At 57.5% G+C, this 12,152-nt stretch overlaps 1 protein-coding gene across 2 annotated transcripts; it reads left to right on the top strand.

Moving 5' to 3' along the window:
- The first annotated feature begins 6,637 nt into the window (after positions 1–6,637).
- Positions 6,638–11,701, top strand: TNF (tumor necrosis factor). 2 transcript variants are annotated; one of them, XM_030547961.1, is made up of 4 exons: positions 6,638–7,556; positions 8,167–8,209; positions 9,047–9,106; positions 9,672–11,701. In XM_030547961.1, the coding sequence occupies exons 1-4, from the start codon at positions 7,377–7,379 to the stop codon at positions 10,106–10,108; spliced, it is 720 nt and encodes a 239-aa protein (XP_030403821.1). In that variant the 5' UTR covers positions 6,638–7,376; the 3' UTR covers positions 10,109–11,701. The 2 variants fall into 2 exon arrangements, with proteins under 2 accessions (XP_030403821.1, XP_030403820.1); XM_030547960.1 differs by having other exon boundaries at positions 9,044–9,106.
- Positions 11,702–12,152: the final 451 nt, after the last annotated feature.

The raw sequence follows: 12,152 nt of genomic DNA, 5'->3' as shown, positions 1-12,152 counted from the left end.
CCCGGACCCCGGCAGTGCCCTCCTGGACTGGCCGGCGAGGCCCGGACCCTGGCAATGCCCTCCTGGACCCGGCCGGCGAGGCCCGGACCCCGGCAGAGCCCTCCTGGAGCCCGGCCGCGAGGGGCCGGACCCCGGCAGTGCACTCCTGGACCGGCCGGCGAGGGCCGGACCCCGGCAGTGCCCTCCTGGACCGGCCGGCAGGCCCGGACCCCGGCGGTGCCCAACACCCCACCCCTTTGCCCGGTTGGCCCCCGCAGGCGAGAGCACCTCCGGCTCTTCATGGTACCCATCCCGCTCTCTGCCCCTTGCTCAGTCGGCCCCCCACCGGCGAGAGCACCGGCTCCTTCATGGTACCCATCCCGCTCTCTGCCCCTTGCCCGGTCGGCCCCCCGCCGGCGAGAGCACCGGCTCCTTCATGGTACCCATCCCGCTCTCTGCCCCTTGCCCGGTCGGCCCCCCGCCGGTGAGAGCTCCGGCTCCTCGATGGACCTGGCCTGGTTCGGCGCCCGAGCTGGCAGCTGGTGTCGCCACAGCCAACTCATGCGCCGGCTTCCTGGCTGTCTGTGGCCGGCCCCTGATCCTGCCCCCAGGAGCAGCTGCTCGGGGTAACCGGCCCCGGGGTGGGGATCGCCGGGAGGGGGTGGCAGTGGACATTGCTATTTCGGGCTTGGTCACCTGCCGCCCGCCCCCAATGGGGGGCGCTGGCCCGTGAGCGGCTGCAAACCCAGCCCCGGGACCCAGCGAGTGTCGGCCCCCAGTCTTCCCTCTCCCCCCTGGCTCCACACCACCCAGGCCTCTGCTCGCCAGCACCTTCATGGGACCCCCGGGTGGGGGGATGTGCCAGGGCCTAGGGCATGTGCCAGCCAAGCGGGTTTGCCATGAAGGGGCAGGGGTCACCTCGGATCCTGGCCAGAGCCAGATGGGGGGGCAGGAGGGACAGTAGGGTGAAGGAGGGAGGGAGGGAGGGAGGGAGGAGTATGGGAGTGAGTGGCTGGAAGGAGAGAAGGACGGACATCGGGGTGAGGGATGGATGGAGGACGTGGGGGGACAAGTGGAGGGAGGGAGGGGTGTATAGATGCCCCGATAGCTAGAAGAGGGGCGTGGGGGTGAGTGGATGGATGGATGGAGGAGTGGGGTTGAATGGATGGGTGGATGGATGGATGGGGTGTCTGGTGATGGATGGAGGGATGGAGGGAGAGTTGGATGGGTGGATGGAGGGACAGAGGGAGGGACAGAGGATGTGGGGCTGAGGGATGGATGGATGGATGGATGGGGTGTCTGGCGGATGGAGGGAGGGAGGGACAGCGGGGTGAGGGATGGATGGGGTGTCTGGTGATGGATGGAGAGACAGAGGGACAGGTGGATGGAGGGAGAAATGGAGGATGTGGGGCTGAGTGGATGGATGGATGGGGTGTCTGGCAATGGATGGAGGGATAGAGGGGTGTATAGACGGCCTGCTAGCTAGAAGAGGGGCGTGGGGGTGAATGAAGGGATGGATGGATGGGGTGTCTAGCGATGGATGGAGGGACGGAGGGGTGTGTAGATGGCTCACTAGCTAGAAGAGGGGCATGGGGGTGAGTGGATGGAGGGAAGGAGGGAGGAAGGGACAGCGGGGTGAGGGATGGATGGAGGATGGGGGGGCGAGTGGAGGGAGGGAAGGGTGTATAGACGGCCCGATAGCTAGAACAGGGGCGTGGGGGTGAATGGATGGATGGATGGAGGGATGGATGGATGGATGGGGTGTCTAGCGATGGATGGAGGGACAGAGGGGTGTGTAGATGACCTCCTAGCTAGAAGAGGGGCATGGCGGTGAATGGATGGATGGATGGATGGAGGGGTGTCTGGTGATAGATGGATGGGGTGTCTGGATGGATGGGGTGTTTGGCGATGGATGGATGGGTGGATGGATGGAGGGATGGATGGATGGGGTGTCTGGTGATGGATGGAGGGATGGATGGATGGATGGGGTGTCTGGTGATGGATGGATGGGTGGATGGATGGAGGGATGGATGGATGGATAGGGTGTCTGGTGATGGATGGAGGGATGGATGGGGTGTCTGGCGATGGATGGATGGGGTGTCTGGTGATGGATGGATGGGTGGATGGATGGAGGGATGGATGGGGTGTCTGGTGATGGATGGATGGATGGAAGGATGGGGTGTCTGGTGATGGATGGAGGGATGATGGATGGATGGGGTGTCTGGTGATGGATGGATGGGTGGATGGATGGAGGGATGGATGGATGGATAGGGTGTCTGGTGATGGATGGAGGGATGGATGGATGGATGGGGTGTCTGGTGATGGATGGATGGGTGGATGGATGGAGGGATGGATGGATGGATAGGGTGTCTGGTGATGGATGGAGGGATGGATGGGGTGTCTGGCGATGGATGGATGGGGTGTCTGGTGATGGATGGATGGGTGGATGGATGGAGGGATGGATGGGGTGTCTGGTGATGGATGGATGGATGGATGGATGGATGGATGGATGGATGGGGTGTCTGGTGATGGATAGAGGGATGGATGGATGGATGGGGTGTCTGGCGATGGATGGAGGGATGGATGGATGGATGGGGTGTCTGGTGATGGATGGAGGGATGGAGGGATGGATGGGGTGTCTGGCGATGGATGGATGGGTGGATGGATGGATGGGGTGTCTGGTGATGGATGGAGGGATGGAGGGATGGATGGGGTGTCTGGCGATGGATGGATGGGTGGATGGATGGATGGGGTGTCTGGTGATGGATGGAGGGATGGATGGGGTGTCTGGTGATGGATGGAGGGATGATGGATGGATAGGGTGTCTGGTGATGGATGGAGGGATGGATGGATGGAGGGATGGATGGGGTGTCTGGTGATGGATGGATGGATGGGGTGTCTGGTGATGGATGGAGAGATGGATGGGGTGTCTGGCGATGGATGGATGGGGTGTCTGGTGATGGATGGATGGGTGGATGGATGGAGGGATGGATGGATGGATAGGGTGTCTGGTGATGGATGGAGGGATGGATGGGGTGTCTGGCGATGGATGGATGGGGTGTCTGGTGATGGATGGATGGGTGGATGGATGGAGGGATGGATGGGGTGTCTGGTGATGGATGGATGGATGGATGGATGGATGGGGTGTCTGGTGATGGATAGAGGGATGGATGGATGGATGGGGTGTCTGGCGATGGATGGAGGGATGGATGGATGGATGGGGTGTCTGGTGATGGATGGAGGGATGGAGGGATGGATGGGGTGTCTGGCGATGGATGGATGGGTGGATGGATGGATGGGGTGTCTGGTGATGGATGGAGGGATGGATGGGGTGTCTGGTGATGGATGGAGGGATGATGGATGGATAGGGTGTCTGGTGATGGATGGAGGGATGGATGGATGGAGGGATGGATGGGGTGTCTGGTGATGGATGGATGGATGGGGTGTCTGGTGATGGATGGAGAGATGGATGGGGTGTCTGGCGATGGATGGATGGGTGGATGGATGGATGGGGTGTCTGGTGATGGATGGAGAGATGGAGGAATGGAGGGATGGATGGATGGGGTGTCTGGCGATGGATGGAGGGATGGATGGGTGGATGGATGGATGGGGTGTCTGGTGATGGATGGAGAGATGGAGGGATGGATGGGGTGTCTGGCGATGGATGGGGGGATGGATGGGGTGTCTGGCGATGGATAGAGGGATGGATGGATGGGATGTCTGGTGATGGATGGAGGGATGGATGGGGGGTCTGGCGATGGATGGATGGGTGGATGGATGGATGGGGTGTCCGGTGATGGATGGAGGGATGGGGTGTCTGGATGGGGTGTCTGGTGATGGATGGAGAGATGGAGGGATGGATGGATGGATGGATGGATGGATGGGGTGTCTGGTGATGGATGGAGGGATGGATGGGGTGTCTGGTGATGGATGGATGGATGGATGGATGGATGGATGGGGTGTCTGGTGATGGATGGAGGGATGGATGGAGGGATGGATGGGGTGTCTGGTGATGGATGGATGGATGGATGGATGGATGGATGGGGTGTCTGGTGATGGATGGATGGATGGATGGAGGGATGGATGGGGTGTCTGGTGATGGATGGATGGATGGATGGATGGATGGATGGGGTGTCTGGTGATGGATGGAGGGATGGAGGGATGGATGGGGTGTCTGGTGATGGATGGATGGATGGATGGATGGGGTGTCTGGCGACGGATGGAGGGATGGAGGGGTGTGTAGACGGCCCGCTAGCTAGAAGAGGGGCATGGGGGTGGCTAGCTCTGTCTGTCCGACTGACAGAGTGGGGGGGCAGGGGCACCGTGGGGCCGGGATCCCCTGGGGCAAAGACAAACCACCCCGGGAACCCCGGAGCCGAGTCCTGCCGTTCCCCAGCGCGGCCAGCAGGGGGCAGCTCAGGCTCAGCTTTGGCAGAGCGACCGGCCCAGCCCGGCTCCTCCCTGCGCTCGGCCCCATTGCAAGGGGGCCTGTCCCCGCTAGGGGGCGCTGGCTCCCCCTGTACCCAGGGGACCGGCTGGCTCGGGGGGGGGGCAGGGAATGGGGCAGGGTCCTGTCCCCTCTAGGGGGCGCCGGCTCCCACACGTCCCCAGGGCAGGGACTGGCTGGCTCAGGGGGGCAGGGAATGGGGCAGGGGCCTGTCCCCTCTGGGGGGCGCTGGCTCCCACCCGGCCCCAGGGCAGGGACCGGCTGGTTCAGGGGGGTGGGAATGGGGCAGGGGCCTGTCCCCTCTGGGGGGGCGCCGGCTCCCACCCGGCCCTAGGGCAGGGACCGGCTGGCTCAGGGGGGCAGGGAATGGGGCAGGGGCCTGTCCCCTCTGGGGGGCGCCAGCTCCCACCCGGCCCCAGGGCAGGGACTGGCTGGCTCAGGGGGGCAGGGAATGGGGCAGGGGCCTGTCCCCTCTAGGGGGCGCCGGCTCCCACCCGGCCCCAGGGCAGGGACTGGCTGGCTCAGGAGGGCAGGGAATGGGGCAGGGACCGGCTGGCTCGGGGGGGGGGAACGGGACCCCCCCGACCCCAGGACGAGGCAGAACCAAAACCGAAGCGCAGCCTGAAAGGCCATTTTCACTTTGCCTCCTGGCGGTGAAAGCGAAAGCAGAAGAAAGTGGCTGAAAACTCCAAGTTGGATTCTTGTTTCACGAGGCCTGAACTTTCAGGCGCTCGGATTTTCCCGTGTGGTGGGAGGCAGGGGAGGGGGGAGACTTGGGAAACAGCCCCCCCAACCCTGATCCCTCCAGATCCCACCGCTGCCCCCCAGCTTCTGACTGTGTCTCTGGTTGTTCGCCCACTAGCTCTGCCTGTCGCTGGATCACTTGGGGGACCGGGGTAGGGGCGTCTATACTCCAAACTCTCCTCCCACCCTACACTCCCCCCCTAGTCTGACCCCCTCCCTACCCAGCTGTTACATCTGGGGGGGCTCGCCATCCCACAGTCTCCCCTGTCTCTGATCACACACACCCCAACATTTCTTTTGCTGGTGCTAAAATTTAAGCCCCCAAATAATGACCCCCCCCAGCTTGGGGTGGGGGTCAGAGGAGAGACCTAGATGCAGCCCTTCACCCCTAGTGGCTTTGTCCCCCCCACACCTGAAGACCCGCCCCCGACATTTGCTGACACTAAGATCTGAGCGTCCTAAGCTCCCCCAGGGGAGGACGAGGCGGTGAGACGCCTGCCAAAGGCGTTTCGACTTCCCACCCTGTCGTGGGGTTTAGGGGTCCCCACTACAGAGCCCCCCACACGTGCCAGCCTTGAGAGCCAGCCCCCCGGATAACCCCATGGGGAGACCCTGGCTCCCTGAGCAGCTGTGGGTTAGATCCAGCCAGTCTCATCTCTAGGGCTGGGGTGGGGGTCTGGTGGGTTCCCCCCGAGCTGATCAGCCCCAGATTCATCACAGGTACACACACACCTACAGACTCACACACATACACACAGACCCACACACAACTACACACACACAGCTGCACAACTACACACACACACAACTACACACAACTAGACACTCACAGAGCTACACACAGACCCACACACAACTGCACACACATAGCTACACACGCACAAGGACCCATGCACAACTACACACACACACACACAAGATTCACACACCACTACACAAACATACACAATGACACACACACAACTGCATACAAAGTGACCCAAACACAACCACACACACACCAACACACACACACAGACCCACACACGATTGGACACACAGAGAGATCCACATACAACTACACACACAAACACACACAAACACAGAGAGACTCACACACAACTAGCCACACAGTGACCCACACAACTACACACACACAGAGACCCATGCACAACTAGCCACACACTCAGCGATCCATGCACAACTACACACACATGCACAGACCCACATACAAGACACCCATGGAGACTCACACAACTGTGTACACACACAACTAAACACAGCCCTGCACACAGCCAGATGGGCACTCACAACAGGACACAGACACACACTCCCCACACACCCTTCTCAAGGCCCCTCACTCTCAACCTTTTCCCACCCCCGTTGCCTCACTGGGGGGGCAGCCAGTCCCCCCACGCCTGACCCCCCAAGTCACCGTCTGACCCCCCCCCCGACAGAGACGCCCAGACGCCAGGTCCCAGCGCGGCGGCGTGGAGGTGAGGACCCCGGTATCCCCGGGGGGCTCCCCCCGCCCTCTCCAGAGCTGGATTCACACCTCCTCGCTCCCCAAAACCACAGTTCCAGACACTGGTCCCACTTCTGCTTTTGACGCCTTCTATTTTCAGCTTTTTCCTCTTCCCGCCTTTCGCCATCGCAGATTCTCGTCTTTCCTTCCTTCTCTGTGGGCGGCGGCTTCGGAGCTCGAAAATTTCCTCCCGTGTCATGGGGGAGGCGGCTGGGCGGATCCGAAGTGCAGGCAGGAGGCCTATAAATAGGAGCCGACGCCTCGAGGCTGCCACACTTCTCCACGCTTCAATCACCCCAGGACGAGAGCTGCCGGCCACGCAAAGGGGAAAGAAACTGAGGCACGACTGAGATCCACGCCGGGGAAACTGACTAGACTCCGAGGGTGAAATCCGCTCCCATCAGTCGCTCCGCTCTGGGGAAATCAACTCGATTCACCTTCTGAAATCGGCTCAATTCACCCGGCAGCTCAGGTGAAATTCCCCACATTCGCCTGTTTCACAGCTGAATTCGTGCCGTGGAATCAGCTGAATTTGCCCAGGGAAACCAGCTAAATTTACCCCTTCGATCCGGGGAAATCGGCTCCATCCGCCTGCCGGTGTCACTGAAATCTCGGGAATTCGCCCAGCCCCAGCTGCTTACTTCGCCCGGCAGGAAACTAACCCTGGAGATCCCTGCCCCGAGCCCAGCCAAACCCGCGGCCATGAGCACCGAAAGTCTGGTCTGCGACATCGAGAAGGGGGGCGTTATCGTGGTGCGGGAGTCGCGACCCGCCGACGGCCGCTGGAAATGCCTCAGCATCTGCTCCTTTCTGCTGCTGGTGGGTGCCACGGCCGTCTTCGCCCTGCTGCATTTCAGAAACGGGGGGCCCTTGGTCAGCCAGGTGAGCCGCTACGCCGGGGTGAGGGCGTAACCCCCCCGAGACAGGGAGCCTGACGCGATCTGTGGCCATCTGCTGCCAATTGTGTGTCTGCTGGAGTGTGTCTTTGTCTGTGGGTGGGTTTCAGCTCCCCGCCTGTGGCTCTGATGTGTGCGTGTGTGGTTTGTCCGCACGTGTGCGGCTCGGACGCTTGTGTGCACGCATGTGTGTCCTCGTGGCCGGGGACGTTTGTGTGGTTTTAACCACACAATTGCAGTCTGGCCTGCGTTGAGTTGTGTCTCTTTGTATTTCTCTGCCTGTTTGCCTGCGAACGCGTCGGGTGTGGGTTTTGTCTGTCTGTCTTTCCAGGTGTGTTTTGCCTAGACGCCATGTATCTATCTGGTGACTGTGTTTTCGTCTGGGTGTGTGTTTTGTGCTGTCTGTATTTCTCATTTCACTCGCATGTGCCTGGCTCCCTGGCCTATGTTTTGTCTTGTCCGCTGCCTGTGCCATGTGTAATGATGTGAGCGGCTCTGCTTCTTGCAGGGTGTGGTACACACAGCACCTGACACACGCTCCGGCTTTGACTTTGTAACCTCTGTACTCAACTCTCCTCTCTCTCTCTCTTTGCCAGGATCCCAAAGAACCCAGGAGTTCGGGCCACACACAACAACTTAGTAAGTATTTCCCAAGCTTTATTTTCCAACATTAGCCTCTAAGCCGAATCTCCCCTCCCCAGATGAAATTTCTCTTGCCAGATTTACCACAGATCTAATTACTGGCCCTCAATCATCTTCCCAAAAGGGCCAGCAAATTGCAACTGGTGTCCATAGTTCTGTCCCATTGCCTGACCTAAGATGCCTCCGGATTTTTTCCGAGGCTGCCGGCTCGGGATTTCCCTGTAAAATCACGGTCATTGAAGGTGTTTTGAATCTGACGTGGTGGACGGGAACAGAACGGACAATGCTGCTGGCCCCTTTGGGAAAACATCGCCCTGCACATCTCAGCTCGCTCTGGCCACATCTGGGATCTTGCTCCAGATGTTGTGCCTCCGCAGACGGTGATTGTCCCCGAGAGCTTATGGACCTCCCCAAAGCTTCGGGAAGGTGGCTCCGCTCCTCCAAAACATGGAGAGCAACTGAATGTTGGGAGACTGGAACATCTGGAGCAAAGATACCACCCCAATATCACCTTAACTCCCCTCCCGGGAGCCACCAGACCTGACCCATTCCCACCAAAATCTGTCCATCTTCCGCATCCAACACAATTCTATCCCAGTTCTCCTCTTCCATGCATTGTAGTGACCAAGCGGGAGGCGATCAGAGATTCCCCAACCTAGGGACTGCAAGGTTATGGGTTTAAATCCTGGCCCCCCAGCCTGGGAGCCTTCCACTGAGCAGGGGCTCTCTGAAGCTGATCTAGAGAAGATGGGGTCATTAGCCAGGGGAGGTGTGAGGAGGGCAGGTGAACCAGGGAAGATCTGTCTGACCATCCATTTGTTCTTTCTGAAGCAGGTCCTATGACGATGAAGTTGCAAGCCCAGTCGCTGAAAAAGCCAGCTGCTCACGTCGTAGGTAAGAGGAATTTACAGCTGAGATGGGGGAGGGTTTGAGGAACTGGGCCCTACGTGGGTGGGGGGGATGCTTGTGGTTGGGGGTTTCTATGTCTCAGGCAGGCAACAGACAAACAAAGACTTCCACAAAGACACACTCATCCACGAGCACACATTTCCACAGCCACCGGTGCACATCTACTCATAGACGTAAACGCAGAGTGGAAGGGCCCTGTCTTTCGGGGTGATGGAGGCCAAAGATTTGGGTTACATGGAAGTTGTAGGCCGAAGTCCGGGAGATGCCAGACAGCAGGGGGTTCAATCCCCCTAGGTTTTGGCCTAGTGTTGTCAAGGATTAGGCACGCCATCACTGGATTGTGTTGTAGGCCAAAGCCTGGGTAGATTGACTACAGGGGAGAGACTAGGGTTAGGACCAAGAGTTATCATTTTGGGGGATGATGTAGGTCGAAGCCTGGGTAGATTGATCATGGGGGACAATCCAGGTAGGGTTTGACCACTCATAGCTGGACCATAGGGAATGATCCTGCTGGGTTTTGACCACGTGTGTCTTCTTCTGTCCCTCCCAGCATCCAGTGACTCCAAAGAGCTGATTTGGACTGACAAAGTGGCACACACCATGATGCAGAACGGGATGACGCTGGTAAACAACAAGTTGGTGGTCCCGTCCGACGGCCTCTACTTCATCTACTCCCAGGTGGTCTTCAAGGGAGACAAATGTCCGGAGGAGTCCATTCCTCTCCGGCATACCATCTTTCGCTACTCCGTCGAGTACCCAGAAAATGTTCCCTTGCTGATGGCCATCAAGTCGTTCTGCGAGGGGTCCAAGGCTGCTGATAATAAGGAGGGGGTGTGGTTCGAGTCCATCTACCAAGGAGCTGTCTTCCAGTTGATGAAAGGCGACGAGATCTCCTCTGAAATCGACTCGGCCCAATATTTAGATCTGGACAGCAATGGGCAGGTGTATTTTGGGGTGATCGCATTGGAATTAGGAGCTCCCCAATAATGATCCACTGTCTTCCATCCTTGGCCAATGCATCCTGCATCCTTGGTCAACCCACCATCTTCCATCCTCGGTCAACCCTTCAATCCTCCTACCCAACTGGCCTCCAAAACCAAGACTACCACCCTGCATCCCACCACATCAAACTGACTATTAGAGATGATCAGAAGCCCTCTCTGGACGTCCTTTATGCCTCTCTGCCAATATGTCCCATGTGCCCACCTCAAGGGACCAGAGCAGACGACAATCTCTCTAGACTTGGCCTGTCTGTGGCGGTCAGGATGGGGCATTGGGTTGCATTTTGGTAAAACAAAACAAGAACCAGGTCAGAGCCGCTGACCTACAAAAATGTTGTGTTAACTAATATGTATTATTTTTATGGTTATTATGGCTAATTATTGTGGCTAATAATTTATTTATTTATGTATTTATATTTATTGGGGTTAACAAAGCTGTGCTGGTGCACAGAGAGATTTTTGTGTGTGTTGTACACACCTATGACAACTATAGGCCATTGTGCGTGTGTGTGTGTCCGTCCACAAATTCAAAGATTCTGTATACACATCAGAAAGGGGTAGTGGGTGTGTCTACACATAGACCCACAAAACCGCAGGCAATGTTTGTGTATTTGTATCACACAGCTGCAGATAATAGACAGTTTTGTGTACACACACACACAAACACGGATGTTGCCTGTGGGTGTTTGACCCAAACCCACACCAAGTTTTGGCAATTCTGGGAGTTTGTGTGTTTACAAAACACCCAGATTTTCAGTGTGTGTGTGTGTGAGACAAAATCTTCTTTCCAACAAGAGAGCCATCCTCCAAATCAAGCTGGCGGAGGGTGTGACATTGTGTTACTCTTTGACCTGAGCAGCAACACAACCTCACACCAACCTGCCATGTTGCTGCGAGTGCTTTGTGGTGGCTGGACTACACACTGGCCTCTTCGGTACAGATTCAGTATAGGGTCCCTTTACGTATATAGTGTATATATGACCCTAGCTGGCTATATGGATGTATATTACACACAGCCAGGACTCCTGGGTTCTCTTCCCAGCTCTGGGAGAGAAGTGGGTCCTGTGGTTAGAGCAGGGGGGCCAGGGGCCAGGACTCCTGGGTTACTCCACAGAATGATGTTCTCATTGTGAGGGGAAGAGATATTTGTATCTGAGATACAGTTTCCTGTCGAATCCCTAATCTCACGTCTCTTCGGGGATTTCAGTCGTTTTATGTTAAAATGTCACACGCTGGGGGTGGGGCTCCCGCATCTAACTCGTCGAATGTTTGCCGGGCCGAGTCTCTTGCCACTCCTGGTTTTCTCGTGTGTATTGTGGTTTATTTTATTTATTGTGGTTATTTATTGTGTGTTTATTCCACTGTGCGGGGAGGGAACAGCTGTTAGTCTTTTGATTGAAACAGCCTGTGAACCAGGCCAACCAATAAACCTTGGAAATGGAGATTTGAATTGGGCTTGTGTCTCTTTCAGGCTGACCAGAGGGAGGGACAGCTCCGTGGGTTGACCATTGGCTTGCTAAACCCAGGGTTGTGAGTTGAATCCTTGAGGGGCCACTTAGGGATCTGGGACAAAACTCTGCCCGGGGATTGGCCCTGCTTTGAGCAGGGGGTTGGACTAGATACCTCCGGAGGTCCCTTCCAACCCTGATCTTCTAGGATTCACCTAGCGCGGTATCTGGCCTCTCCCATATCACACAAATGGCTTCCTCTGCCTAATAATCTCTGCTATGCTCTAATGTCGTCCCTGGAGAAGAGACACAGAGCAGGGGGCTTCCCTGCTCTCCATGTCCCTCTCCTCCTTGACGATTCAGCTTAACTTCAGTACCCACAAGATCGAGGTCTCTTCCAGTTTTAAGATAATGGAGCAAATAATCAACCAATCAATTTGCAGACACTTAAGAACACAAGAACGGCCGTACTGGGTCAGGCCAAAGGTCCATCCAGCCCCGTGTCCTGTCTGGTGACAGTGGCCAATGCCAGGTGCCCCCGAGGGAGTGAAGCTAACAGGCAATGCTCAAGGGATACATCCC

This window comes from Gopherus evgoodei, unplaced genomic scaffold, assembly GCF_007399415.2.
Source record: "Gopherus evgoodei ecotype Sinaloan lineage unplaced genomic scaffold, rGopEvg1_v1.p scaffold_78_arrow_ctg1, whole genome shotgun sequence".
Taxonomy (NCBI): domain Eukaryota; kingdom Metazoa; phylum Chordata; order Testudines; family Testudinidae; genus Gopherus; species Gopherus evgoodei.
The sequence above is the reverse complement of the archived record's forward strand: the minus strand, read 5'-3'. Positions and strand labels throughout refer to the sequence as shown.

Bases quoted from the DNA above. Each gene is read 5' to 3' on its own strand.
- TNF (XM_030547960.1), top strand. From the start codon at position 7,377: ATGAGCACCGAAAGTCTGGTCTGCGACATCGAGAAGGGGGGCGTTATC. The intron at 8,210-9,043 runs GTAAGTATTTCC...TTCTTTCTGAAG, and splicing joins GGGCCACACACAACAACTTA to CAGGTCCTATGACGATGAAG. The intron at 9,107-9,671 runs GTAAGAGGAATT...TGTCCCTCCCAG, and splicing joins GCCAGCTGCTCACGTCGTAG to CATCCAGTGACTCCAAAGAG.